The sequence below is a fragment of the Ambystoma mexicanum genome, chromosome 3p (genome assembly GCF_040938575.1).
Source record: "Ambystoma mexicanum isolate Mex_15411 chromosome 3p, UKY_AmexF1_1, whole genome shotgun sequence".
Lineage (NCBI taxonomy): Eukaryota > Metazoa > Chordata > Amphibia > Caudata > Ambystomatidae > Ambystoma > Ambystoma mexicanum.
Genome location: NC_090925.1, coordinates 1,138,062,724 through 1,138,090,246, shown reverse-complemented (window position 1 = coordinate 1,138,090,246; position 27,523 = coordinate 1,138,062,724). Strand labels below are relative to the sequence as shown.

Genomic DNA, 27,523 nt, shown 5'->3' with positions numbered 1-27,523 from the left:
TCGAGCCACAGACATGAGCGCTAAACCCCAATGCGGGGCATGTAAAACAAATGACAGCTGGGGAATGCAATCTCACACAGGCCCAATCATATGATTTGCAATAGACGGCATGCTAACACCTAGAAGACAGGTTTCTTTTCAGAACACTACACCATGCAAAAGGTGTTTGACCTCCAGGAATACGAAAATGAAAACGTGCATTGCTAGCAGCAAAGAAGCCGTTTGCCAAGATTGTTCTCGTGCATTATTTCTGGTTGTCATGTTGTTCACAGCCCCGATTAACGAAGAAACGGTGGTGTACGGTAAAGTGCGCGTATTACTTTTGGATGCATCACAATTAAACCCACGCTAAACCTGGGAGAGGCGAGAAGGGCTCGCAGGAAGAAAAAAAAAAAAAAAAAAAGACCCCAATGCCTTGCACATTTGTTAAACCTGTTACAGGGCAGTCAGGTGCAGGATGCCAAACCCAAGCTGCACCTGAAACTCCATGCAGGCACTCCGTCTATCCCACTGACCCAGTTATTTATGTGTTCAGCGCGCAGCAAACCATAGACCATCAGGGATCTTAATCAACGGGATGTTTTGACAAAGCTTGTTCAGCACTGGTAATTTGGCTTAGCATGTTGCACAAATCCCAAGATGCATAAACATACACACGCACATGTAACATGCATTCACTCCCCCTCGTCCAATTATCTGTCGCACTTCTACATGTTTTTGTAGCAAGGCATGCGCTTGGGTGCCCAGAGTGACGCGCTTGGCTTCCAAGATATTACTAATCAGCTGATGGATGGAGGAGGGGTTTAACGAAATGTAGCGGTACAGACAAATTCTTGCTTTCGGCCTTTTAAGCACGAAATGCTTTGATGGAAAATCAAGAACTGCAAGTTATTCTTTTCACTCCTTCAATAGTTTGGAACAATACATTGGGCAGATTAATGCAGATCATTATAGAAACAAGTGATGCGAAAAAACGCTTTTGGCTCTGCCAAACTTTCCCCACTCCCTGGGAATGCCATCATCGAAACTACCTTCAAAGAGGGTAGCAAGCATGCATGACCCTCAACATGGACTCCCTTCAAGCGAGTGTGGGCTCTCACCTGAGAAGCAGTCACTAGGCCATGCCAGTGCAGGTGGGGTGGGGGGGGTACTGCATTTTCATCACTGGTGGTGCAGTTTGATATGGCCATTACATAGGGGCTGCTTCAGGTGGCAATGTAGGGCTCATGATTTTAGTATCAATGAATACCGTAGGTAGTGCACGCTACATCGAGATGGGAAGGTTTTTCCAAAAGGGGTATAAAAAAGAAAATTCAAGTTATAAAAGACTTCCAAATCTTAGTGCAAAACTCAGAAAAGGAATCACAAATGTCTCACTAGTCGTAAAAACATTGGTGAAGACATTCTTTAAAAATAAAATTCCATCCAGTTAATATTTGAAAAAACTACCCCACCCAACGATTTACACAAAGAGGACTAGTTCACGGTTCTCCGGTAATCAATGGATTTCAGTTTGAACAGTTCTAAAGTGATCAATACTCAAAGAATAATTAAAAGGGCGTGGTAGCACTATTTACACCATTGCAAAACAGATAAAAGGAACTGAAGATTTTTTCATATTGACCAGTGAGTTACTTGTGTTTCGGTTCATAAACATTTTTAGGGACATCAAATCATATATGGCAATACAGAAAGCTCTAGTAAATAAAGAAACTATGTACTGAAAACATAGTAAATCCTACTATCAGAGATATTCATCAAATCTAATACTGCTTCTCTAAAAGCACCTAATTATGTAGAAGTCCAAAGCCAACCCCTGTAAAAGAGTGGTATGTGTTCAGGATAATGTCAATACCTTGCCAATTTAGTTCTAAATGGAGGGTTGAAGTAGGCGTCTAGTTCGGAATAGAGAATATTCTTTCTAAAAGAAATTTTCTTGGAGAGCAAGGTCTAATCTCCCCAAGTTTCTGCACCATAATGCAGTTTGTCTGGCTTGTGTTTTATAAATAGCGAGTGTAGGACTCACTGCTGTCTGTCCATGCAGGAGTGAAAATCTAAGTGTCTTTTCCAAAGAGCGCTTTACAATACAGAAGTACTTATCGATATGTTTTTTCCACGTTCCATCACTACTAAAGCGCATGCTAGCGTAATCAAACGATGCTACTTCCTCAATTAGTTCACTATTAATTACTAAATTAATGTTCCTATTGCCAGTTTTCTGGTTTGTGCCGACCATAGTTTTGGTCTTCGATATATTAGCTCTAAGCCTTTTGAATTACACAAGTTTACAAAATGTATCGGTCAATAATTTTAGGCCACTAATTGTTGTAGATACCTGGACTGCATGATCTGCGAATAGCAATACAGGAGCGTCTACTTGCATAGTGGTTAGTTCAGTTCCAATACAGTTTAAACAGATACAAAACAACGTGAGTGCCAGCACACGACCTTGTCTGAACTATTTCTCAAACAGGCTGGCGTTTTCCCCCTTAGTGCTCCATTTTACTGATGCAGTGTTTGATTACAAGCAAGAAATCGCTTGTGCAATCTCAATCGGTATTTTGAGGTGCAATAAATAGGTTATTAATTCTCTCCTTGGGACTCCGTCAAAGGCGGTTTTAAGATCAAGGGAAAAAACAATCATAAAAATACAGGAAAGTTGGTTAAAAGGGCCACTAAAAATATTAGTTGTAAATAACACTAAAAACTCACTAGCAGCTAAAAGGTGGTCAGCCAATGAGTAAATGTAAAATTTCCGAAGAAATCTGCAATAACATTTGTTAAAATAAACGAGCTCTAGTCAATGCAACATGCACGCACAGGCAGAGAAATTGAGGGGGAGCCTGTCAAGAAGAGTTCCTGCATTCTGCGTGCAATTTTACCGAGGGAATGAAAGGAGACTTTTGAGAAGCAGAAAACAACAAAGTAGGCGCCAGCGCAAACAAGGAAGCAATAAAAGCAAAGCAGAAAAATGCAGGAAGTAAAGCAAAATAACAAAAACGGACTAGACGCCAACAATGGCACAACATTAAAGGAAAAAAAGGGGACGAAATATTACATTAACAAAACAAGTTAGCCGAGCTGTACTCGGGATCCTGGTGGCCAGCCACAAATGCCTTGCTCGGACTCTGGATTACCGTTTGCTCTTCTGATGATACAGTTTGTCTGTGCCCCCAAATCTCAGGCCCCGCCTGCTTCCAGAATGATATGTAAATGAGAGCATGTGGCCAGGTCCCCAGCACCTGGCTACTGTGCCTGGGGTGGGGTGGGCCTTTGAGTGTGCGCACATTGGCACCATGGGGCACAACACTGCCTAAACTATGGATGGTAGGAAGGAGACACGAGACGAGTTGCATGCTGTGGCACTCCGACAGGGACTGAAATTGTATATCCAGCTTAACACATTTTACTAACACCTTGCTTAAGATACGTGTGTGGGGGCTTGAGACAAATACTGCCTATGGAAGCCCTGTACACCAGAGCTGTATACCGTAAACACAAAAACAGTGCAGTTTAACCTACACACATGATGAAGGTGCACTAATATTCACCACCACAGAAGCCTGACATGTTTCGTGTCTTATAGAAACTACCAAGCTTCTGTGGTGCTCAATGTACACCTGCATCAGGTATAAACAGGTCATTTTGAGAACTCATCTGTCCTATTGTTCTGGAGTTTATCCATGTATAAGACAAGCCACTTGATGGTCATATTTCATTTCCCCAGAAGTCAATCAGCGGCACCTTGCACAGGCTTGCCGTTGAGCGCACACCAAATGGGAGGCACAGCCAACAGACTCCAGAGAAAGGAGTCTCCAATAGTCATGTCTGCCCACTAATGGTTGGGTATCGGGCAGACCAACACACAGCCATTAGCATGGACTGGACAGCAGGCAAACTACAATTGTGCACATCCTCGTGCCATCTCTTCCTCTTGAGACCATCTCCTCCTAGCTGAATAGTTCATGTCATATCACTGGGACTTTTACAATCTCCAGGCGCTCTTGCACATCTGAAAAAGAAGGCGCAGGTTAGGTTAATGGGGAGAGAGGGAAAACAGAAGATGGCTTTGTTGCTGTGTGAAGGTGTGCAGTTTGGATGTACCCAGCTACTATATGCAGGTGTGTTTCTGGGAAGTCTGTGTCGAGGACAGAGCCGTGGTGGGCAAACATCAGCCCAAAGATGCACCAGCCCATAGCTTCCATCATGCGCGACCATTGACTACGCTGGCTAGGGCCGATGGACGCAGCAGATCACAACATCCAGCCAGCTGCACATCGTCCACCACTGACATACAAGGCATTTGTGTCCAGGCAGGCGCCGCATCAGCCCATGGTGCAAGGGTAGCCTGGCCAGGGTGGTGGTACTCAAACTGGTTGTAGAGCTGTAGCATCCGGCTATTTGATGTATGTATGGAGGGATTTTGCATTGCTGTATGCGAGTGGAACAGCTAATCTGTGCATAAAATAAGGAGATTGTCTTACTGTAGGGGCAAACAATTCATGCCGCAAAGATTTACCTCACACCTTATCCGGCTGCTCTAGAGGGGTGCACAAACGTTAGGACAGTGGGAACGTTGATAGGGCTTCTGAAGCCCACCTGTCCCCTCCCTTCCGCCCCCCTATCTTCTCCCTATTGGATTATTTTGGACAACCCTGCTGCCTAACCAGCTACCTCAATGATCACTGTCCACACCAAGTTCACCATAGCCAAAAGTTTATATTGCAAATTTTTTCCCTTACATTTTATTTAAAGAGTTGACATCATCCCTGCCTGCTTTTTTTACCACCAACCATACCCATGACAATTTCGCGATTGCTTTCTTTCAAAGCCCTTCCCCCAATTTCCACATGTCTGATCGAATTTTTATTTTTAAACTATCCTTTTTCTATGTTTGAACTTCACACCAGAAACCACAGTAGAAAGTCTTGGAATCGATGTCAGAGAAAAGCAACTTTAATTTGAGGCGGAAAAAACACTGCCACCAAGTACAGGCTCCACCACGTGTAATTTCCTACCTTGCCCCCCACAACAGTTTCCTAGTGTGGAGATATTCCCACTAGGAATATACTGGCTTCAATCGTTTACTTTCCTTAAACCCCGATTTTCTATGTAATCTAGAACATACCACGCAGACTAAAAGATACACACGTATATTATCGGAAACAAAGAAAGCCTGCCCGCTGTGGCAGTTTTCTCACAATAGTCATGTATTTCTTGTAGCCTTTCTCAGTCTCTATTTCCGACCTGGCCGGCAGTAAATGTGACACAATGAACTGCATTCCTTGCTGCTGAGTCACCGAAGCGGAATGCAAGTAAACTCCATACAGTAACCCACTCGGTGATTTATCCCTGCAAGCAAACGACTACCATTAGTAAACATGTACAGAATGGTGTAAGAGTCAACTCGCCTACCACTCCCCTTCCCAGCTTGTCTGGGGTACAAAGGTTGACTTTGGAATTCGCTTCAAGCCATGTCAAATGAATAAAATAACTTCTCTCAGACTTTGCAGCGCCCAATCTGGCTACATGGTGGATCGTGTACAGAATGTATGGTTTGTGGCATTTACTCGCGTGCATACATCCATGTAATTAATATAGGTGATTAGCTTATACGCTGTGGTTTCCCATACATCAAACCTAACTCTGTAAACAACCCAATTTGGTAAGGAAGTATAGCATCCAAAAAGGAAAGCAGCACCTGGTGCATTGGATCTTCGCCGATAACTGGCATACTGGGAATTTGGGGGTTCACAGCAGGCCATTCACTCTAAAATGGGGAGGCCAGGGGCTGCGGCAGTGACGGCCCCCGCCCTGTCCTACCACTGTCCTTTAATCCAATGATTCCTTATGGGAATTCAGTACGAACATAGTCGACCCGTAGCACGTCAAGAGTCTTTAGCCTTAGCGAAAAGTCACCCCACCCAGTTACTCAGCAGGACTCCTACCCCTCCAAACTGAGCTTATTACGGAAAAAAGTCCACCTTGTGCAAGAACTGAAATATCAAAAGGTGACTTTCAGAAAACATTTATTTGAAGTTTACACTACAATGAAACCACCCAATAGAAGGGCCTTAACATTACAATGGGGACATGAGCAGCGCAGGAATGGATAGGTTTGATCGTGTTTATTTCAGTTCTATCAAACCGAACCTGCAATTTCGATGCATCATGGATTTTTACTGAATGCCATTCAGAGTACTGACCGAACACAGTAGCAGGCTCTCGCGCACAATGACTAAACACCGCTGTGGGCTCTACCGCACGTTAAAACCCCATCATTATTGACTTGTTACTAAGCTGGTAACTAAACTGTAAACCAATGCCACAAGCTACCTAGCCTGTCTGCCCTGAATAAACTACCTATGCAAGAGCCCGCAAATGCTTAAGATGGTAATATATTTCTTAATTGCAAAAAGTATTCTTCAATTTATCAACACAAACAAAAGTGTGCGAAAAGACATGTCTGCAATTTCAGAACCGAAAAATATGAATGTATTGCTAGTGTTCATGGAAGAAAAGATTCATGTTCATCGGGGATAGAGTAAACGCACTAGGGCGTGTGACACGCAGGTCAATATTAGTCTTTTTGACCATATATTACTCGCTCACGCATAGATCTGCATCACACATTTTCAATACTTAGCTTTTTACCATTTTTTTCTACACAAAAGTTAACTTTAATATTTGCGTCATACCGGATATATACAAAGTCCAAGTTCGTTCATATTTCAAAGGAGGTTCAAAACGATCATTTAGGGGTTTAAGGCATTGCACTACTGCCATGCTTAGCGGATGTTCCAGCCCACGCAGGTGGCGCCAGAGGGACAGCCGGTATAGCGGGCCATCCCTCTGGGCCGATGCGTCCCCCTGCATCTGCTCGCCTACCCTCAACTGTGGGGGTCAGAAGGGGCGTGCCCCGACGGTTTAGTAGGACCCAGCTGGCCCTGTGGAGGCACATAAAATGACCCAGGCTGCAGGATGTCACCCTTTCTGCAGCCCAGCAGCAGCAGAACACAGAGCAGGAAGCAGAAGTGAAAAGAGGCTCCCTTGAATGCCCCTCCTCACCCCATCAACATGACAGCCAGAAGAGTCAAGAATGCACAAAGCAATTCACTGGCCAGCCCCTAGAAGGGCCAGTGACATTCACATATGCGAACAGATATTCTCTTAGACAGCCATTCAAACCATATCCAGTCAACGTCTTTGTACAGGTGCCGCTACCCTGATCATGGGTCCAAACGCCTTGATGGATCAGACTAACAACAGAAAACCATTGTGCTGACGTCATTAGTGACACAATAATATAGCAACGTTAGTCATGAAGTAAACTCCCAGCCATGCACAAAGTTACACGAACACACGCGTGCTCACACGAAGAACATGCTTACACAGTTCTGTAGATAGAGGACAGATACATATACATACTGTAAAAAACGTATTATTTTTCTCATTAGTCAAGTGCGGAAACGCTGAGCACAAGGCAAAAGGATGCAGAACAAGCTTGCAGACGCTTATCGCAATTAACCCTATGGAACTACAGGACCCTATAAGAGACCCGGAAGAACCGAATACTACTAAACTATAGGAAACATAGCAGGGTATCGATATATAGAAATCATAATACAACTATAATGAGGTTACATGAGACCTCAAGCGACAGGACGAGAGATGAAGAAAAGCAGAACTAGGCTGCAGAGAACAGAAGGCCAGGGTTCGCAGCCAAGGTCAGAGACAAACGGCACATTCCAGAGCTAAGAGGCACAGAGCCATCTGCAGACAAAACAGAATACATCCTCATGAATTGCAGACCAGAGTGCTCAATTTCGCAGTCCCCAATCACGTGATGCAGCTGAGCCAGACAATGGTCATTCACTAGCGGTAAGAAGACAAACGGTTCTCTGCAACACAGACATGAAGTGAAAAATGGAATTGTTAACAACGTTGCAATGCAGAGGGCACTCTCACAGCCAAAAGTGGCGGCACCAACGGTTCAGAAGGTGCATTGAGAACAGAGCTGCGTCCCATGCCTGGAGAGATTAGCCCCAGTCAATCAGGGAACAGAAATCCAGGGGTGGATGGCAGAGGGCAAGGGCTAATGGTAATCCTGCGGTACAACTTCCTTTCATCGCAGGATGTTTTTACTGCGAAATTATTTTGCCGAAAAAAACTTTTTTGGGGGGTGGGGCTTGGAAAAATATATATATATTGGGTGTGGGTGTTCGGGCATATATAATAAAAATAAATGGGATGGGGGATTGGTGGGGGACCTCCCAAAGAACAACAACAACAACAAAAAATTTCGATTTGTTTTTTCGTAAAAAAATCTGCGGTAAAAAAGCCTGAGATAACTTACATGGAACCAATCTTGGGACCCTGCAACAGTGTAATAAAAAGTTTCTTGGGGAAGGGGGCAGGCAACCCACCTGATATGCAAGAGCCAATAAAGTAATATCTATAGGCACAGTGCATAGGCACTACCACCCCAACTACCCAATCCTGTCTTCTCATAGGTTTTTGGGGAAGAGCCGACAAGGGCTTAGCAGCCTTGAGTCTGCAAGATTTCAAATGTCCGGTCTGATCCCAGTCTGTGTGATAAACAGTTCTAACTTGCCCTTGGCCGACTGTCTGTGCACTGGAGGAGGGTTTGTTGGGCCCTGGGAGCTAACAGTGAGCTCCTAGTGTGACCTCCCCGCTCCTCCACCTTCACCCCACCCCCAAGTCGCTCTGGTATACCCAAGCCAGCAGAAGGAACGCAGGACTAAGGTCAAGGAACTATCTGCAGAAGAAAAGGCTGCTCGCACCAGGTTTGTCTCAGGAGTATAATGAGGAATACACAGAAGGGGGTAAGAACATGGTAAGAGGTTTGTATAAAAACTAACACAAACAAAAAAAGAAAGTGGGAGTGTGCCTGATCAGCAGCCGCAACCGGGCCAGCCACACGTGGCAAGGGTGTGTTACTCTGCTTATGAGTTTGGTATTACAGTGTGGAAGTGCTGGCAGAAGGGAACTGGGGGCACACGGAGAAGCTTACAGGATATTGGAACTAAACTGCGCCTGTGTGACGAATCAACTTCCGGGGCACTAGTGGTCCAGGGATGAATATCGGTTTCTAAACCATCAATCCCACACCTCTAGTACACCAGAAGGGATCCAAACAAATTGGAACACAAGTCAATTATAAACCTCCTTTTCCAATTTTGGGAACGTGGACGGAACAGCAGGCTTCGCTCCGCAAGTTCGTGGATTAGTTGTAACGCAGCAAAAATACAATTATTACCCAATGATAAAGTTCTAGCACACTACACAATACAACCCACCTTGTAAAGGAACACACAGGACAGTTTGATGAAGGAAAGGGATGCACTCTGGATACTGACAGGAGGGTAGTTGGTAAAGTAATCAGTCTTACTGTTCAAGGTTATTTAGTTTCAGCACCAAGGGGCAAAGGGTCGTAACTGTCTCTACAAGCCTTCAGAGAAGGACCAGAGGGGCAGAACTACAATGTACCTGGTGCTTCAGAAGTTCTTGATGCTCAACAGCGTTGGTGTTTCCAGGGCGCTTGGCAACTCCTGAGACAGTTTGTGTCAGGAAAAAGCTGCGGGCATCAGGCGGCAGGCAGTTTGGCAAGTGAGGCTGGACAGACGCCTGCAGGCAGGCTGGCTGGCTAGTGCAGCGGCTCGGGCCAAGAATTGCTGTCTCTATGCTGGTTGGAGGATTGGGAGCGCTGGTCGAGGCATATCGGACGGCTCTGATGACTGCGGCGTGACAACATTCAGTGGTGCAGTCTGTTGCGGTTCGAGGACTAGATTGTCTCGAAAATGTCCTTAAAAGAAGTACGCTGGTTGATGCCCGAGTAGCACTCCTCCTAGCTTCTTCGCAGGGCTCGTGTCACCCTTTGAAGGCAGACAGCCCAAAGCTTAGGATCTTGCTTCCCTCTTGGAAATTCTGGCTTTAGTTCACCGGTGGAAGATGTAAGGTAGACTGTACCTTCAGCCCGGGTCCAAATGCGTCCTTCTTACTCCTTTCAAAGTCGTGAGATGATCTGCTAAGTGAGGGGTTGGGCCCTCTTTTAAAGCCACGCGGGCCCCAATGATTGGTGCAGGCTTAGCCTACGGTAATGAACCAATCCTGTGTCCCCACCAACAATCTTCTGTTATGCATGAGGTCAGGACCAGAGTGCTCTGCAACAGGAAAAGGTAAGGGGTGACAACATATACCGAAGACCCACACATCTTCCTGTATTGTTGATCAAAGTGTCTCTCTGGTTAACAGAGCCCTCTGTGACTCTTGATTTAAGCGCAGTTCTCCCTTGAAGTGTGTGCTGGGAGCAGACTTCCTTTCTCCCCCAAATCACATCCTTTGTCCCTCTCAAAGCGGTCCGCTCTGCCGGGAGAACTGCAGTAACTGATGGACCCAGATAGGCCATTCACTGCCTTTCATACAAAGGTGTGGGAACTAGCTTCAAGTGACACATTGCATACCAGAGGGGTGTTAGCCCCGCCTTTCTGTTGTCTGTTCCGGCAGCCAAGCCTCTCCTCCAGGCTTTCCTTAATTATTCATCATTAGTATGCACTGCCACCAGCCGGATTAGACAATGGGTAAGCAGCTCCATGAGGCCTTTGATATTTAAATGTAGGCTGCACATGGCTGGAGGAAGGTGTGCCTTCCCCCTTCTTGAGATGCTTTGATGTACCCGTGGCTGTCATATTCCAGTTAAACAGGACAGAGGAAGCTGGCGGCGTACACGTGACCATGCATTTCATGCAGTGAGCAGATAAAAGGGGTGCAGAACGGCGTCACACATTTCTCATAGGTTGATCTCCCATCATTCATTTTGTTATTTTCAAAAATCAAAGAGTCCAGGTGAGCGCACTCTAACCAGTGCGGATGGTCGAATTCCTCACAGTCTGTATTTTAGATCTTCAGTGGAATGTCTAGCCAAGGATCACCAAGCAAGTTTGAGAGGGGGAGATCAGCTCCAGTGGCAGAATTGGCCTCTACAGCAGAGAGGCCGCCAAGCTCATTGGTCACTTCCAAGAGAGTGTTCGCAGCATGGGGACAGGCTGGGCGAAAAAGATGCTGGACCATACAGAAGAGGGGCTTACCCCCGATACCCCTCCAGCCACCTTGGACACTCCTCTGATGCCAGAAATTGCAGCACGCACACTAGCAAAGAGGAAAAGGGCCCTGCGGCAGCCCAAGTGTAAGGTTGTCGCTTTAGAGGGAAATGCACGGCTTGAAGAGTGCTCCAGGGCCATCCAGCACTGGAGCTAGTAGCGAGGTACCAACAGAAGTGCCAAGAGGTAACAGAGGTCCTGAATGGGGTAGTGGCAACATGGGCAGGTTTATAGGACAATTGTTTAAAGTGATGCAGAATGTCCCGCATCAGTCAAATGGGGCCCGGGCAGTGGCAAGCCGTAGAGGGTTTTGGGAGAGGCCCTCTGAGCCCGCTGTTCACACAGGGGTGCTGGTGGGGTCAGGCCCCCTCTTAGGAGCTACAGGAACAGGTGCAGCAGATTGTCTGGGGAGAGGGGAGCAGCAGGCCCCAGCTTGGGTGGGGACCAATCAGGGGAAAATCCCCTTGCAAATGGGGGGCAGCCGCGGCCCCTGGGGCCCAGGGGGTCCCTCTTCACATGAGGGACAGGAATCTGGGTTGAGAAAAAAGCTGGCTATGGGGCAGAGAGACAACCCTCAGCCGGGGTAGACTGCGCCCTAATAACGATTGCTCCATTACTGTCAGGTAGGTCATCATTGGCTTGGCAAATTCCAAAGCAGGTGAAGGATCGCATTTGGGTGCGGGAGTATTTTTATGATTTGTTTTCATTGTCGTCACTGGAAACAACTGTCCCCGACATTACTATCACCAAGGAGGATAAGAAAAGGCAGAAAAGGTACAGCCGAGAGGAAAAGCTCGCTAACTGGAACAAGGCATTTTCTTTGGTAGCTGCTGTTATAATGGAGAGGTTCCCTGAGCAGGGGACGGCATTATGGAAGTATAGGGACACAATTGTGGTTGAGCATAGGAGGTTTGGTTGATTATGACTGGGATTTCAGGTCCAAGATGGATCAGGTCCCAGGAATCACATGGGATCAAAAGGATATGGAGGACTGGGTGGCATATATGAGAGGAAGAGAAACGTCTAGACAGCCAAGCAGGGAGGAAGGTAAGACACCCCTCAGCGGGCTTGGAACAGTAAGTTTAAAGAGTTGGTGGCCCTTTCGCACAGGCAAGGAGTGGCTGTGCAAGAGCAGCACACACAATGCTGCAAAGGGAAACATGGGGTGAGGAGGGAGGACGGGGGCGAACATCCAGCGACATCCTGCCAAGTCCCAAGGATCCCAAAGGGGCAGAGGACATAGCAGAGGGGCGCAATAGGCAGTTGCTGGTAAAGGGCCTAACAGGCCTAAGATTCACATATTGTTAAATGACTACACCAGGGAGAAGGAGCAAAATCTATTGTAAAAGGGATTTAGGGACAGGTTCTGTATTCCATATGAGGGGCCCTTGACGGCGAGGATGCCACAGAACTTGCCATCAGCAGACAGACTACCAGGCATGGTTACCAAGAAGATAAAGGAGAAAGTTTGGTAGGGCTATGGGCCCCATTTGTGGCACCCCAATTGCGCATTTCATAGTGTCCCCGCTAGGAGCGGCCCCCAAGAAGGAACAGGCTCACATACCACTTGTCTTACCCAAAAGGGGGAATCGGTCAATGACTGGTTGGACCCCAAATACTGCTCAGTGACATATGCCCCTTTTGACCAGGTGGAGGAATTTCGTGGCAGAAGTAAGGAAAGGAGCGCTGCTGCCTAAAATGGACACAGAATCAGCATTCAGACTGCTGTCTGTTCAACTGGAAAGTTTTCAGTCATTGGGGTTTCAGTGGCAGGAGCAGTTTACATGTCCATGGGCTTCGCAGTGTTGTGTGCATTCTTTGAACAATTTAGCTGAGAATGTGCAGCAACTGCTTGGTAAACTGATTTTTTTTATTCTAGGTGGAAACAGCGAGCATCACCTTGAAGCATCATCATATCAGGTTAAGTGCACCCATCAAGGAAGACCTGCGTATGTGGTGCAATTTCCTTTAAAGGAAATAACAGCATATGGTGGTGCAGTGCCCCGAAGGTGACCAGTAGGGAAACGCATATGTAGTCCGATACGTCAGGTACTAAAGGTTTTGGGGTAATCTTGGGCCCTGAATGGTGCGTGCAGAGGTGGCCTACACAATGGTGAAAGTAGGGGAGGTTGGGTAACACCATGGCTCTCAAACTCTTCCCAATTGTGATAGCCCTCCTGTTGAGGCCAGGTGAGTTGAGCAACAGGAAGGTGGGTTTTTGGTCAGACCACAGGGCGGTAGTTCAGGCTATTTATTTACTATCTGTATCATGCCCAGTGATCCAGGGATTGCTGAAAAAAAACGGTTGAGGTTTGCCTTACTATCTGTATCATGCCCAGTGATCCTGGGATTGCTGAAAAAAACGGTTGAGGTTTGCCTGTGCCAAAATATAGAGTTTAGGCCTTGCCTAGGGAATTACGCCCTCATCTTACTCAGGGGAGCTCTGAGCCTTTTATTTTTTAGATACGCCGTAATGTTCTCTGCAGGGTCCCACTCCGATGACCTTGGGTGCACCAGGGCATCAGCGTCGAATTCGTCACCCTAGGGCTCCTCAGGCTTGCCCTTCTTGCTCCTGTGTTTTCTGGCGTCACTCGATGAAGAGTCCTCAGACTCCTGTGCGCTCCTATCATCTGATTCTTCGCTGCTGATGCTGTCTGCTTGCTCAGAGGTATCCTCTGAGCTTTCCTGGCCGTGTCTGGCCCTAGACCTTGCCTTCCTCTTGCCACCTTTTCTTTTACGCGGTGAACCCGGGGCTGGGGTCGAGGGGCGGGTCTGTGCGCTACGTACCCTGCGGGTCTTTTTCCTTCCCCCTTTGCCTCCCCAAGCTTCTCTCCTCAATTCTGCCATGCCCTGAGAGAAAGCTACAAGATCTTCCACAATGCCCCTGCCTTCACGCGAGTGGCCCCTAACGGCATTCATGACTTTCTGCACAGCCTGGCTGATTCTGATGCCAGTTACATGTGGATCCTCCAAGTCCCCTTCTGAGTACTCTCCACTTACGCTCATGTCTGTGCCGGGTTTTCAATCTATAAATGTGCAGTTTGCCTGGGCTACCCCATCACTCTGTTCTCAATTGTAGCTAGGCAGGTCTGTTTAAAAGTCAGCAGTCTTACCTGGGACTGTGCCCATCCAATTTGGGAGCTGTTTAAGTGACTGGGACCTCCTAGACGATTTCAGGCAGTTTTTATCCGTTTTTCCTGGGACTGTGCCTGTCTGCGCTTCTCCTGCGGTCTGCAGTCTATTTCCTTAGACTGCGGTGCGCCTTCATCAACAGGAGATGGCTGGTAACCTTAACGGGCTCCAAGTTCTGCACTTGTTCGCCTCGTTGATATGATACATTTGTGCTGATTGGAATATATTCCTCTTGGTCCCTCTCCGGGATTCAAACGTTGCTAAACCTATACACGCCTGCCACACAGAAGTTTTTCTGAGGCGCCGGAAACTCTCACGGTCTTGCTGCGCCCGGCACACACTTCCGTGTGGTACTGCTCTCATTTCTTACTGGTGATCTTCATTACTCCTAGTCCTACTCTTCCTTGTCACTGTACTTACCTCATGAGGCCCCTGCCTCCGACACAGAACCTTCTTTTATTTCTATTATCCCCTATAACTCCTCCCCTCCAACCACACCACCCAGGTTACATAACCAAGCCGGAGCATGGGACCTTCCCCTCAGGAAGGGAGAGGAGGGTCGTCAGTACTGTGACGAGGATGAGTAGGACTAGGAATGATGAAGAGTACCATTAAGTAATCAGAGCATTACCTCCAGATCCAATTCTTCCTTGTCCCAGTACTTACCTCATGAGGTATACCATAGCAGCAACCGGGAAAAAGTCCCAATGAGACACAGAGCCAAAAACTGCAGAAAACCACACACCTTTAATAACTCTAAATTCACATCCCCACTGACAAAACCCCAACCCCGAAGGAACCAACCCCCGAGTGGGAGACATTCAACCTATAGTGGTTGATGAAAGTGCTTTGATCTGCCCAGGTGGCAGCCCTACAAATCTCCTGTAGAGAAACCCCCCTTGCATCGGCCCAGGAATTCGCCATCCCCCTGGTGGACCGCCCCTAAATGTGCGCAGGAACAGGCAGGCCAGAAGCCACATAGGCCATGGAGATCACAACACGGATCCACCGGCTAATGGAAACCACTGAGGCCTTGCAGCCAGCACCAGCCGGGCCAAAAGTAACCATTAGACGATCAGATTGGCGGAAAGGGGCAGTCCTAGCCAAATATTCCAACACCGCCCGCCGCACATCATTGGGCTGCCAGGCCACCTCCTCTGGCATTTGCGGATCCTGAAAAAAGACAGGGTGAACCAGATCCTGAGAGGTGTGAAAACCAAGACACAAATTTAGGGAGGAACTTCGGATCACACCTCAACACCACCGAGTCTGGTAGCACCCTCAGGAAAGGGGGGTGACATAATAGAGCCCCAATCTCCCCAAGCCTACGGGCTGAAGTGATGGCGATAATAAAAGCAGTCCTCAGAGTAAGATGTTTTATGTCAATCTCCGAAATGGGCTCAAAAGGATGCCCTTGAAGGAACCTCAAGACAAGACAGAGATCCCAAGGGGGAAGCCCTTTATAAGTACAAGGACGGGAAGAAGAAAGACCCCGGAGCAACTTCCCCACCAACACCTCCCCATCCAGGTGCCCATCAGAGTCCTCCAAGAGGAATTTTATGGATGCCCATTGGGAGCGAAGCGTGGAAACCGACAGGCCCTTGTGAACCCCTCCTAGAGGAATTGGAGAATAGCAGGCAGACCAGAACTTAGGGGAGGGATCCCAGCCGCCGACACCAGTCCCGGCAATGGCCCCAATGCCTGCCATACGCCTTCAGAGTAGAGGGTTGATTAGCATTCATGATAGACTCTACCATAGGACCTGAAAGCCCCTGAGACATCAACCTAGACCGTGCAATAGCCACACTGCTCATTGATCCATCGGACTCCAAACCCCAGTCCCCTTCGGAATCAACAAAGGCTCCTGGGACTGAAGCTCCAACAGAGAGGAGAACCAACTCTGTGGGGGGCATAAAGGCGCAACCAACAACACAGTCAACCTTGACACTCTGTTGCGCTGAACCACCCGGGGAAGAAGGGGAAGAGGAGGGAATGCAAGGGGTAGGTTACAAGGATGTATGTGATTTCTTTGAACATATTTCTCCTAATGGAGATTTCACCAAATCCATTTCACTGAAAAACGAAATTTACTTTTGACTTTCTCTACTTTTTTTCTTTCTTTTTGTTTTTTAAATGCGGTGGGAGACCCCCACATCCCCCCTCACCCTTCCCTACTGTAACCTAATGTATGTCCTTACCCCCACACCCCACCTTTTATGCATTACACATAAACCATTTCCCCTACCATTTTCGATTAAATAGATTCGGTGAAGTCTCATTAGGTGAAATGGTATTCGAAGAAATCTATGGTAACAAGCCTGCATATGTTTGGTGTTTTTGGGGGCTTTCCAGAGTCAGCAAACTTGTCGCAACAGGTAAGCGGGATACATCAGGCAGGGCCCTTACAATGGGGGATGTGACATAGATCAATGTGGGCCTGACACTAAAAATAAGAAGGTCCAAGCCATATCAGAAGGGTAAAGGGACGTGGATTGATTTGTGCCTTTCATTGGACGAAGAGAGTTGCCCTAACGGCTTCTTTCATGGTACATGGTGGGCAGCCCACCCTGGGGAGTGAGGGGGAACTACCTGCTAGTACATGAAGATGGGTCCCCGCTGACGCTGTTTCAATTCCGTAAAGTGTTGGAATCGACATTGGGCAAAGCTGTATGCCACAGGGAGGTTGGTCCTCGCATGGCTTCAGAATAGGCACAGCCACAACGCTGTTCCAACAGGAATGCTCGGAGCAGTAATAAAGAAATCAGGAAGATGGGAGTCTGACTAGTACAAACTATACGTCAGACCAGGGGGGCCAGGCACCAACAATCCTGCACCTCTGTGTGCCACAAGCTGATTGAAGGAGGGGTGTGTAGTCCTCGAATGGGCAGGGCACAAATGTACATGGGGTGGTGGGTGGTGGTGAGGGTGGGTTTGTGGTGTGTGTTTTGAAAGGAGCCTTTTGTTTGGTAAGTTAACACCTGTCATTTTCACCATCAGGTCACAAAGTGTGGGTCATTGGTCATTCCTTCGTTACGAGAGCATGGATCAAAGCGCAAACGTGGCCACAGAGAAGGGACAACATAGGCTGGGGAGCACTGAGGTGGTCTGGCTGGGCACACCGGACATGCGATGGCATGCACTGCTCCCCCGTGTGTGCAGGCAACTACAAAGGATGGCAGCACTAAGGGTACTCACAGTGCACCGCAGTGGTAATTACCTTGATTAAAGACAATGCAGGAGGGGATCAAGATCTTGGGGCAGATGCTCCCAAAAACTGAAATGTTTTGGTTGGAGGTAGTGCCACAGAACGTGTGGCGAGCTGCAGGGTCAAATGTGGCCAAGGAAAAATGTAGAAAGAGGGTGAACAAGAATATGTTTAAGGACCTGGAAGGACTGGGTTTCGTCAGGCACAGGATGTTGTGCGAAAAGACCTAGCACATTTTGCTAGGGACGGGGTTTGCCAGTCTGAGAAGGGGCACAATGTTTTCCTCTTGGATATGTTTGCAGCACTAAAAAGGGCAGGATGTGCCTAAGGTGTTATGGTGAGTAGATTGGGCTGAAATTGAAATAGGTGGGGGCACCCCCAAAGCGTGGCAGAGTTACAAGGGCGGTCCCAGAGTTACGCAGCGGATGCTGGCGTAAGGTATACCCACTGGCTGCATGAACCAGGATGGGGTTCGATGGGCACTGACACCATTGGAGATAGTCGGAACTCCACAACTGATTGCCGTGGCCCGGGACTCGCTCCATACAGGGATATGGGACAGACTGGCCTGGCAGTTGATCATCCAGAGGCGGGTGTATTCTCTAGAACCGACAACGGATGTGATTGTGTCACCCAGAACATATGCCAAACTGAAGGGAGGAGGGCTCACTGGTTTGTGAAAACCTGCGAATGGTGAGAGGTCACCCGGGAGGTGTTTTGATGCCAGGCACACTTGTGGCCTGTGTAAGGCTAGGACTGCCCGTTAGGATGACTGTAATAAAGTGACAATGTTAATTCCAATCTGAGAAATTGTTGTCTGTGTAAATTATTTGGGTGGTATAACACGTGATGTATGTCAAGAGTTGGGCGGGCATCAGTAGTAGGTAGCCCCGCTATGTGTGCGGACAGTGCATCAGCAAACCAACCTGGCTTACAATGCTGCCAGCACGAGGCCCTAATTTTGGAATGACATGAAAGCAAACTCTAGTCACAAAGCACATCTGGTACATATATCCGTGGTCTGTTTCCTTAGGGCAGAAGGGATCCTTCATCAAGTCAGACCAATGCGGATGCAGAGTCAGAACTACAAACCATAAAGGCTTGTTTGAAGAGGGTCGTATTTGCCAAGTCGTTCGTTCATTTGAAAGAAAGGTGCTGCACTTTGGGGCCTTTGCCATGTTGTTCCAGAGGTGTCCCACATCCCCCGCCCCTATTGCTGGAATCCAAAAGGGTCAATTCAGCCCCGTTTCCTACTTAAGAAGATAAAAGTGAGAACCATTTAAGGGGGACATACACGGTAAACACCAGACAAAAATATAGGAGAGGCTACAGATGAGCAACAATAATCCTGGGCCCGGCAGTATGAACTTCTGGATCCCCCAGAGTATTAGGGGAAGAGGATGAAGAGTTATACAGACATTTCCGTGACAAGGAAATCAATTGGGTATTCCCCAAAGAATGATAATCTGTGAACCCGGATACAATTCTGGACTTTTGTCGTTTATCTGCTCACACAGGTTGATTTCTGGGAATCTCAATTCTTTGTAAATAAACTGCACCTGAACTTAATGCCCACTCATGTTTGCTCCAAGGAAATCTATTTAGAGTATCAGTTGTTGGATTTTGTTCTAATGGTAGGGGAATGACTGATAAGGAAAGACCAAGATTCAGAATCCTAAACCATAGGACATGAACTTAACATGTCAGAGGGTGCTCATGCTTCCTTTGTTTATGTCAGAATACATTTCTGGAGAAGCGTCCATCTGTCTTGGAAGCAATTTTTCTTGTATCATTGGTAAGATAGCTTTGAAAGAAATATGGACTGTACCGGATGTCAACATGTGTATGTATAATGCCTTTTCCGAATGAAGTTTCGGAAAATGACATTTATTTTCTTATGTCTGTTCTTCATGCCACCATTTAAATTAATCTAGAGATTTTTGTGTGATATTTTCTTCTTCTGATTGCCCAATTCCTGATGCCACTGCTTGTACCGACACTCCCGAAAAAGTCTACTGTTTATCTTGGAGCTGGGAAATTGGAACGTTGGTAATAAAACAATAAAGAATTTTAAATTGAAAATAAATCTTGGGAGCCGGGAATCAGAAACAATACAAGACACCACCACCCCCAACAGATATGGTATTGTTCTGCAGGGATCGAAATGAAGATCGGATAAGCAGGAGCTAAAAGTAGCTCCTCTGTATCCAGGAGTAACCACTGGGCAGGGTCGGACTGGGACATTAAATTGTCTCTGGCACCAATGACAAAGTGGCTCACAAGCAAATGGCAATACATTCCTTTTGTGACAGACTGGAGTAGTGGGGGGGGGGGAGTTGATACAATTGGATGCAAATTGTGCATTTTAAAGAACATTTATTCAGTAACGTTGGTCAAAACTACTTCCCGCATGGTTAAGTACCTTATCAAACTGGCCTACATGGGACAAAAATGTGGCCCACTTTGACCCAAAACAAGTGGCCCACAGTAACATTTTGCGTTTTTGGTTTAGGCATTGCCCTATAGGCCAGTCCGAGTCTGCCACTGGGGATTGAGTAGCTAGCACAATCTAACTTCCACTTAAGATGCAAAATTGTACTTTTGTCCATTATTTAGAACCGCTTATGCTTTAAATGTTGTACAGATGTGTCCTAATGTTTTTAGATTATTCCAAACACACAGAGTTGAATTCACATAAGTTTGTTTGTTCAGCGTCAGTTGGCCTGGGGAGCCAAAAGGTAGCTCTGGGTTAATGCTGGTGTCAAGCTAACCAGGCTTTTCTAGGCTACAAGCAGGAGCTAAATAACTCCCAGCCCCCCTCAATTTCAAACCCTGGTTCTGGACAGCAAGTAATGCTGAAGCAGGGAAGGGCACATCTTTTCTGAAGGAAAGGCTGTTTCTTTGTGAAACGCAACTAAAACGGAGTATGCTTGCAGGATAACTGTGACAGAAAGGCCATCTGTGAGGGCTATAAAGCTTGAACTTTTTCAATTTCTATTACATAAAATGATGCTGGGAAGTATGCCTCTTAAAAAGGGCTTTTTCTGATCAAACTCCCATTCATAAGGTTTTCTCTGCTAAAAGCATATGCACCCATGTGACTCGGCTGGAACTGGAACTCCAAGCATCCAGGGAGTGTAGGACGGGAGAGTTCCCCTCGCGGTGGGAGGGGCGGGGGTTCAGAACTCGCTTCAAAAACCTACCTGCACGGATTCAATGGACAAGTCACACTGTGGTGCTAATTGCAAAACTCTCAATTTAAGAGACAAAGTAGTCTGGGACAGAGGCACAGTGCATTGATGAGTTCTACCACCTCAGATTCTGTTACGGTCCCCCGAACATCCTGCCACCTTGCCACTTTCCGCTCCCTACAGACAGGGCACTCTTGGAATGATACCAATAAGACTTGTTTGGCGATCCTGGGCAGAGATCCAGTCAACAGGCTTTCTTTGGACCAATCAGCTGGAAAAAATTCACAATAAAAAGGGGGTGGGGGGAACTCTCCCATTGCCAATTCATCTTTGGCCCCTCAGAAGATTGAAAATAATTAACCAGAACTCTGTAGGAATTACAGTCCATTTCAAAGTCATCTGCCTAGGATGTGAAGAAAGATGGCTCCAAGGAGGAGGCAATCTCTACTTTCTACACATCATAAGAGCACATTAGGGGGGACCAGCATACCAAAGCTACTGCAAATGAGAAACTGGTACCCAGGACCCTAATCAATGGAGATGGTGGAACCATGCAAGAGTGCTCTACACCCTCTTGTATGGGATGGGCAAAAAAAAAAATAATAATAATAATAATAATATTTAAAAAAAAGGACTCCCCTGGCCCTTGCAGACCCCTGAGAAGGCCTCCCAGCAACCAAGAAGTCATTGAAATGCTCTGGGCCGCATATTACCACATCAAACCACTTGTGAGCTACAATGACAAATGATGCCCGCTTGTCCCAAGCTTCTTCATGCTACGTGCTATGCTGCTTGTGAACCGCAGTGTTTTGGGCCCACTCATCCAGCTCACCAATAATAATCAGCACCACAAAGCCTGGCTTGATGATGCCGAGTTGAAAGCACAAGACAAAAAGGTTTTTGTTGTGGCCCCCTTGGCCCAACTTTGAGGGCCCAAGTAACTTACAAGACCCTACTCTCTACCTTTTTACAATGACATCTTTTTAATTACATTGTTACTGAAATACTGCCTGTCATGTCCCAGTCTACAAGACCCAGGCTGTCTTTTTCACCACAGAGTCTTCATTCTCTATGCTCTCTCCAAGAGGGTCTTGGGTATTTGGTGTTCAGTGGTTTCAGCTATTTGTAGTTTGTTTTAAGGTTCTACTTTTTTAGATCTTTGATAGAATATAGTTTAAGTTTGTACTAATTGGTACATAGGTGTTTGGGTTGCTACTGTTCCAGTTCACATACCCTTCTAAAGAGTATAGCCTACCTTCTGCCCATGTTGCCAAAAGCAGCAAAGTAGGTACACCGTTCAGGTGGTGCTTTGTTCAAGTTTACTACTGGGATCACCGTTTGTTTGGTAGTAGTGTGGGGGCGAGTAGGCGTTTTAAACACTACTCATCCCTGTACTCCTGAAGAGCAGCAGTCACTTTGTCACAATATCGAATAGGATTTCTCCCAATTTATGGACAGTTGGAGATGATCAAAGCAAGCAAACTGTGCATCCAAATGACCACTGATCCATTTCAAAAGTTGATTTTACCAACTAATCATCTATAAATTGACAAAAATCTCTTTTTCATTAGAAGAGCAGTTGTACTGCCACCAACCTGGAAAAAACTTCGAGGCCAAAAGGCAGATTTGAATTAGCTATTCCAGGTTGAATTTATAAATCTGATTTCAAACTCAAAAAGTGAGGAACTTCCCATGGAATAGTAAAGCTGATATTTGAAAATAATAATCACAAAGGTTAGTTGTGCATAGCCAATATCTTTCTTGCTTTAGTAATCGGTTGACAAACACAAGAGGCTATTCAGGCATAAATTGATGACTTTTTGAAAACCAGGAAATAGCTGGTGAAAGAAAACTACTCCACTTTGTGAAGACCAGCTGCTTCCACTGCGCCTTTGCTTTTGTTCCTGCATGGAGAGGTAAGATGGAGAATAATCAAGCACAATCAGAGTGATGTACGGTGGAGACTCTTCAAACCGAAGTATAGATCCATTTTGACTAGTTTGAAGCAGCCAGGTATCTGTGGGGATGTTTTTGCAAATGCCTCCCAAGGGTGGGCTGAACAGTGACAGGGTAAAAAGGGAAGGGACAGTGATTGGAATTGTGAATGCTGTGCTGTGACGAGAGGAAATGATCCCCACTTTCCGGAAACCTTGCTCTTAGTAATAATTTCCTATGAAATCGAGGGGCTTAATCTCTCAGATATTCTGGTTTCCTAAATGTTCCAGGTAAGTAGCAAGGCGTCTTTCAATCCTACTAATCCAAGGATGCCTAGTTTAGATTTCATCATGGCCATTTAATAGTCGGCTTAGGCACCAAATCAAGGAATTTCCTGAAAAGGGCAATTTTGGCATCTCTTGATCGGGTTGAGGTCAGATGCCTGCAAGATTAAGTAAATCTTCATGAAGTACACTGAAGTAAACTTCCTGCTGACCCCCTTGCATCTTCCATCATCCCTGACTGCCTATCTGCCATCCAATCCTAGTGCACTTCCAACGATCTCTGCCTCAATGTCAGCAAGACTGATCATTCCCATTGGGACCCCTGTGCCCTCGTTTTCCCCCTCCCCACTCTGGCCATTCTCCATGGGCTCTCCCTGTGCTCCTTCTTCTGAAGCAAGAAACCTTGGAGACATCTTTGACTCCTCTCTCTCTCTCCCTTCTTCCTCACACTCAGGACATTGCCAAGAAGTCCCACTTTCAACTCTTCCTCCTCAAAGGAATTCTCCCTATACTGACTTCTCCCAGAAGCTCAATGTTACCTGAGCCCTGGTTCTCTCTAGGCTTGACTACTCCAATAGCCTTCTCCTGAATCTACCTTTTTCCACTTTATGACCCCTCCAGCTAATCCAGAATAGGGAAGCAAGACTTATCCTTGGCCTTAAGCCCAGAGACCGCTTCTCTCCTGCCCTAAAAACTCTTCATTGGCTCCCGGTTGCGGCACGGATTAAACTCAAATACCTCAACTACATCCACAAGGCTGTCTGGGGCCTAGGGCGACGCTATCTGCAACTTTCTCTTACTAAATACTCTCCCTCTAGACCGTTGCGGTCATTTGGCACAAACTTCTGTGTTTAAAGCGGTTTGCTAAAAAGAGAGCCGACGGCAATCACTCTGTTCAGCTGGCTCCCTCTTATGTAACAGCCTCCCCCTTCCTTTTCGTATTGAGCAGAACTTCCTCACATTTTGGAAGCTCCACAAGACTTCCCTCTTCACCACCTCCTTCCCTTCGTCCCTCCTCTGCTAATCTCACAGTCGCTGTGATTGGTTGTCAGGGCCCTTAAGTATTCCTTCAGGGACCTGGCCTACAGTCCCTGCCTACCTCTGAGCGCTTGCCACAGCACCCACCGGCCTCACTCCTGTAGGCTTGCATTTCTACACAATAAGGCTTCAGGCCGCATAGCACTTACCGTACTATGCACTTCATCTGCGCTCACCCACGAGCACAGACTTTCCAGCACTTACCCCCGCCCACCAGTTCCCTTCTTCTCGCTGCACTTGCACGTTCTGCATTCTCACAAGGCATAGTAGGTTTGTCTTTTATCTTCCACTGTAATCATTGTTTTTCAATCCCATGTTCCATGTCTGTTGTCCTATGGGCACTTTGAAACAGAATTGACTTACTGTATAAGCGCCTAACAAATACACAATAAATAAATGTGCTAAAAGACCATATGCTATGTCGCATACTGCGTAATCTTCAGAAAAACAGCATAACTATTTTGTCGAATTGCCTTAGAAGGTGGCTAAAACACAAATACAACTAGATTTCCAATCGGCTCTCTCCTAAAGTGCATACAAAAAGTAACGATTTTGACATAATCAGATCCCCCAATACACTGAGCAAAGGAGACACCCCTATATTGTTTAACTTGTATTTTGTTTTTTAAGTCGTGTTTTTCTCTTGCATGATGCACTGCTGCCTTCGGCCAAGGGTTATTTGCATTTTATAAAATATTAGATAAATCTGGCCAAATCATATTTTGTCTTCTGTTACCTGGGCATTTTGGCTATGAAGTATTTTTTTTTTTCACATAATCAAGAAATATGAATCATGCTAAAATGTGGAATCAGAAGCCCATAGTTATCATCTTGACTTCCTCTGATACACTGTTGGATCCTTAACCAACTGCTTTCTCTCCATACACCCCTCTTCACATAGCTGACAGACCTAGAATACGACACGGTTAGCACCATTTAAACAATGCACTTGCTGAAATAGATACTATGGGGTGTGTACTATGCAACCATAAAACACGTTTAATTTTAAAAATGGTACCATGTGTTACACAGGAGCCTCCAACGTAGCACACAAAAGCAGCAACATTTACAAGAGACATTTCTTGACGAGTCAGTTCATATATTTTTTTTTAAAACATAGGCCGTTCATTTTCTTTACCCAAATGTGTTTTCCATTTTAAACTAGAAGCATATATCCCAGAGCAAAAGTTAAACATAAAACATTGTGCCTCTCCTTATTATGGTTTTATGCACAAGTTGTGCCACATACAATGTGGCAAATTCACAACGAGGTAACTTTGCTAAGCCAGGAATAAGTCAGAATTACTCATAGCATCTTCTTTGTAGAAATAATAGCCATCAATGGGTTTAAATTAATAAGTCTGAGTAATTTATTTGTGAATTGGCTTCAGTATATGGGTAAATTATAAAAGGTGCAAGGGTCGAAATTAGGCTTGGTTGAGCAGGAGCGAAAAGCAGCTCCTGGGTATCAGGATCACCAGTTAGGCAGGAGCTGTATCAGGACTACTACATAGCGCACAGCAAACCTAACATGTGCATAAGATGCAAACACCAACTTTCTGTCCATTATATATTATCCAATATCCTTTCACTGTCTCATAGGTGTGTGTTCTTTATTCTTTAATATGCATTCCCAAAGTACAAAATAAACATTGCATGGCTGTGTTTGTATAGCACCACTAGTCTGGGGGTGTCACAAGTAGCTCCTGGTAGCTCTTGGTTCAAAGCTAACCAGGCTCCCCTTGGCTTTAACCAAGAGCTAAATAGCTGCCAGCTCCTGGCAATTTGGAACCCTGAAGGTGCTGCATTGAAAGTTGAGAAACCACTTCAAAACGCACTAATTATTTATGTGTATAACCTAACTCAGGAACACAGAGTGTAAATATTTGGTAGCGAGAATTTAACAAGTCATCAGGTAAACATTAGTAAGCATTACCACAGTACAATACAGGGATTGGGGTGTGCGCAAGAAAGTTGTAATCTAAGTTAGAACAAAGTGTTGTTCAAAGAGCCAAATGTACAGGTCATGCCAAAAGTTGAGACTTTGAGTAGTCCGGTTGGCTAACATGATTGAGATCGAGAGCATCAGAGAGTAGCATGAGAAGGAGGGAAGGGAGCAAGGAGAGTGAAGAGGGGAGGGGAAACTCGCTGCCAAGCCCGAAGTCCACACTTCAAAGCCTATAGAAAAGCAAACGAGTCAAGGTATGAACCTCAAAAAGGTTAGACTCCATAAAGGGCAGGTCAACTAAATGGTATCCCCTCGTTTTTGCTGACAGGAATTCCTTCTAAGTAATTTATTTTGAAGGAACTCCATCGAAAACTAATCGAAATATGTCAGAAGTAGTATGGGGAAAATGAGTTGGAGGGAACCCCCCCCAAAATATAACAATGTGATGAGTTTTCTCAATGGAATTACTTGGAAGTAAATTACTTCCCAGTCAGAAAAACAACATGGAATCCGCTAAACGGTCTCTTTGTGCTATGATGCAGAGCAACCGTGGTTAACGGAACAAAAAGAGAAATAAAGTATACAGGCGTTTTCAGAGGCATTGTTGTTTTCTGGAGTAAACAGAGGATGCTTAACAGTTTGTAGAAATTATTGGACAAATGTAGTAAAGAACATGATTTGGTCATGAAAACGAAGAAGTTACACTGTTCAAGTATCAATAAAAATTGGAAAAAATGAATAAAGGTGACCACAGCAATACCACTATAGTTTACTACACTCACCGCCCCCAGCAGCACCACTGACACCAGCAACATCGCTCATCCACAGCCCAACCCCAATGCCCCAGGAGGGTGCATTACAAGCATAGCAAGGGCGGATGGATGACTCAAGGTGGTGGCGTAACCTATGAATCCAAAATGTTAATCAGGGGGGCGGGGGAGCAGCCCTTTCTCCCTTGCAAGGATTGGCTGGAGCGACTACCGATATTCGACTCTAAGAACTTATATTGAAGTGCAAAAAGATTCCATTTCAATTTTGTATAGCAATGCCTGCGGTCGAGAGCTGCTTCATGGCACAAGTTCATGCTGCGCCAACCACCAGCAAAAAGATATAACACTCAAGCGGTCCGAGAAAATGCCCACTGTGGGCAGTTTTCTTCATTTGGAATCACATTTCCTAACACACTTTTAAGACTAACTGAAGGAAAACGTTTTCCCATGAAAATAACTAGACTTTGAATGGTGGCTGTGTAGATATCCGACACTCCCCCCCAGCCAAAGAAGATATTGCTAATATTGCTACAGGCTACTTCTAATGAAAGAAGAAGCGTGAGCCTCACTCAGGGAAACTGCCTGGTCACGCATCCTGAAATGTTGCCCAACCGCACAGAGATGTAGCAGGTGGTGGCAGAGCAAAGAGAACGATCTGTAAATTGTGCAAACGGCTGAGGTCATCATGGCTCGGACCTCCGCGGCTGGAGGGGGGTGTCCTCTACCCCTGCAGGGAGCAGGCGGCGTCACTTTCGGAGTTCTGTGCGTGAAGTCGGTGACAGCCAAGTAGGAAGGGCACATAAACGTGCTATACAGAGGAGAGCGGCTGATGTGTTACCGAGGCAGTACCAAAGCCAGGATGGGAGTTCGTACAGCAAGCGCCTTGAAACACACGAGTGC

General features: G+C 46.2%; 1 protein-coding gene across 6 annotated transcripts in view; it reads right to left on the bottom strand.

Moving 5' to 3' along the window:
• The window catches only part of RAPGEF6 (Rap guanine nucleotide exchange factor 6), a 1,719,096-nt gene that overhangs the window by 1,690,284 nt on the left and 1,289 nt on the right, over positions 1–27,523 (bottom strand). The window contains exon 1 of one of the 6 annotated variants that reach the window (XM_069652534.1): positions 26,636–26,682. The exons of the other annotated variants lie outside the window; for them this stretch is intronic. Coding sequence (XP_069508635.1) covers positions 26,636–26,668 — 33 coding nt within the window. The 5' untranslated portion in view covers positions 26,669–26,682. Of the gene's footprint in view, positions 1–26,635; positions 26,683–27,523 lie in introns of those variants that run through there. 6 annotated transcript variants of the gene reach the window in all.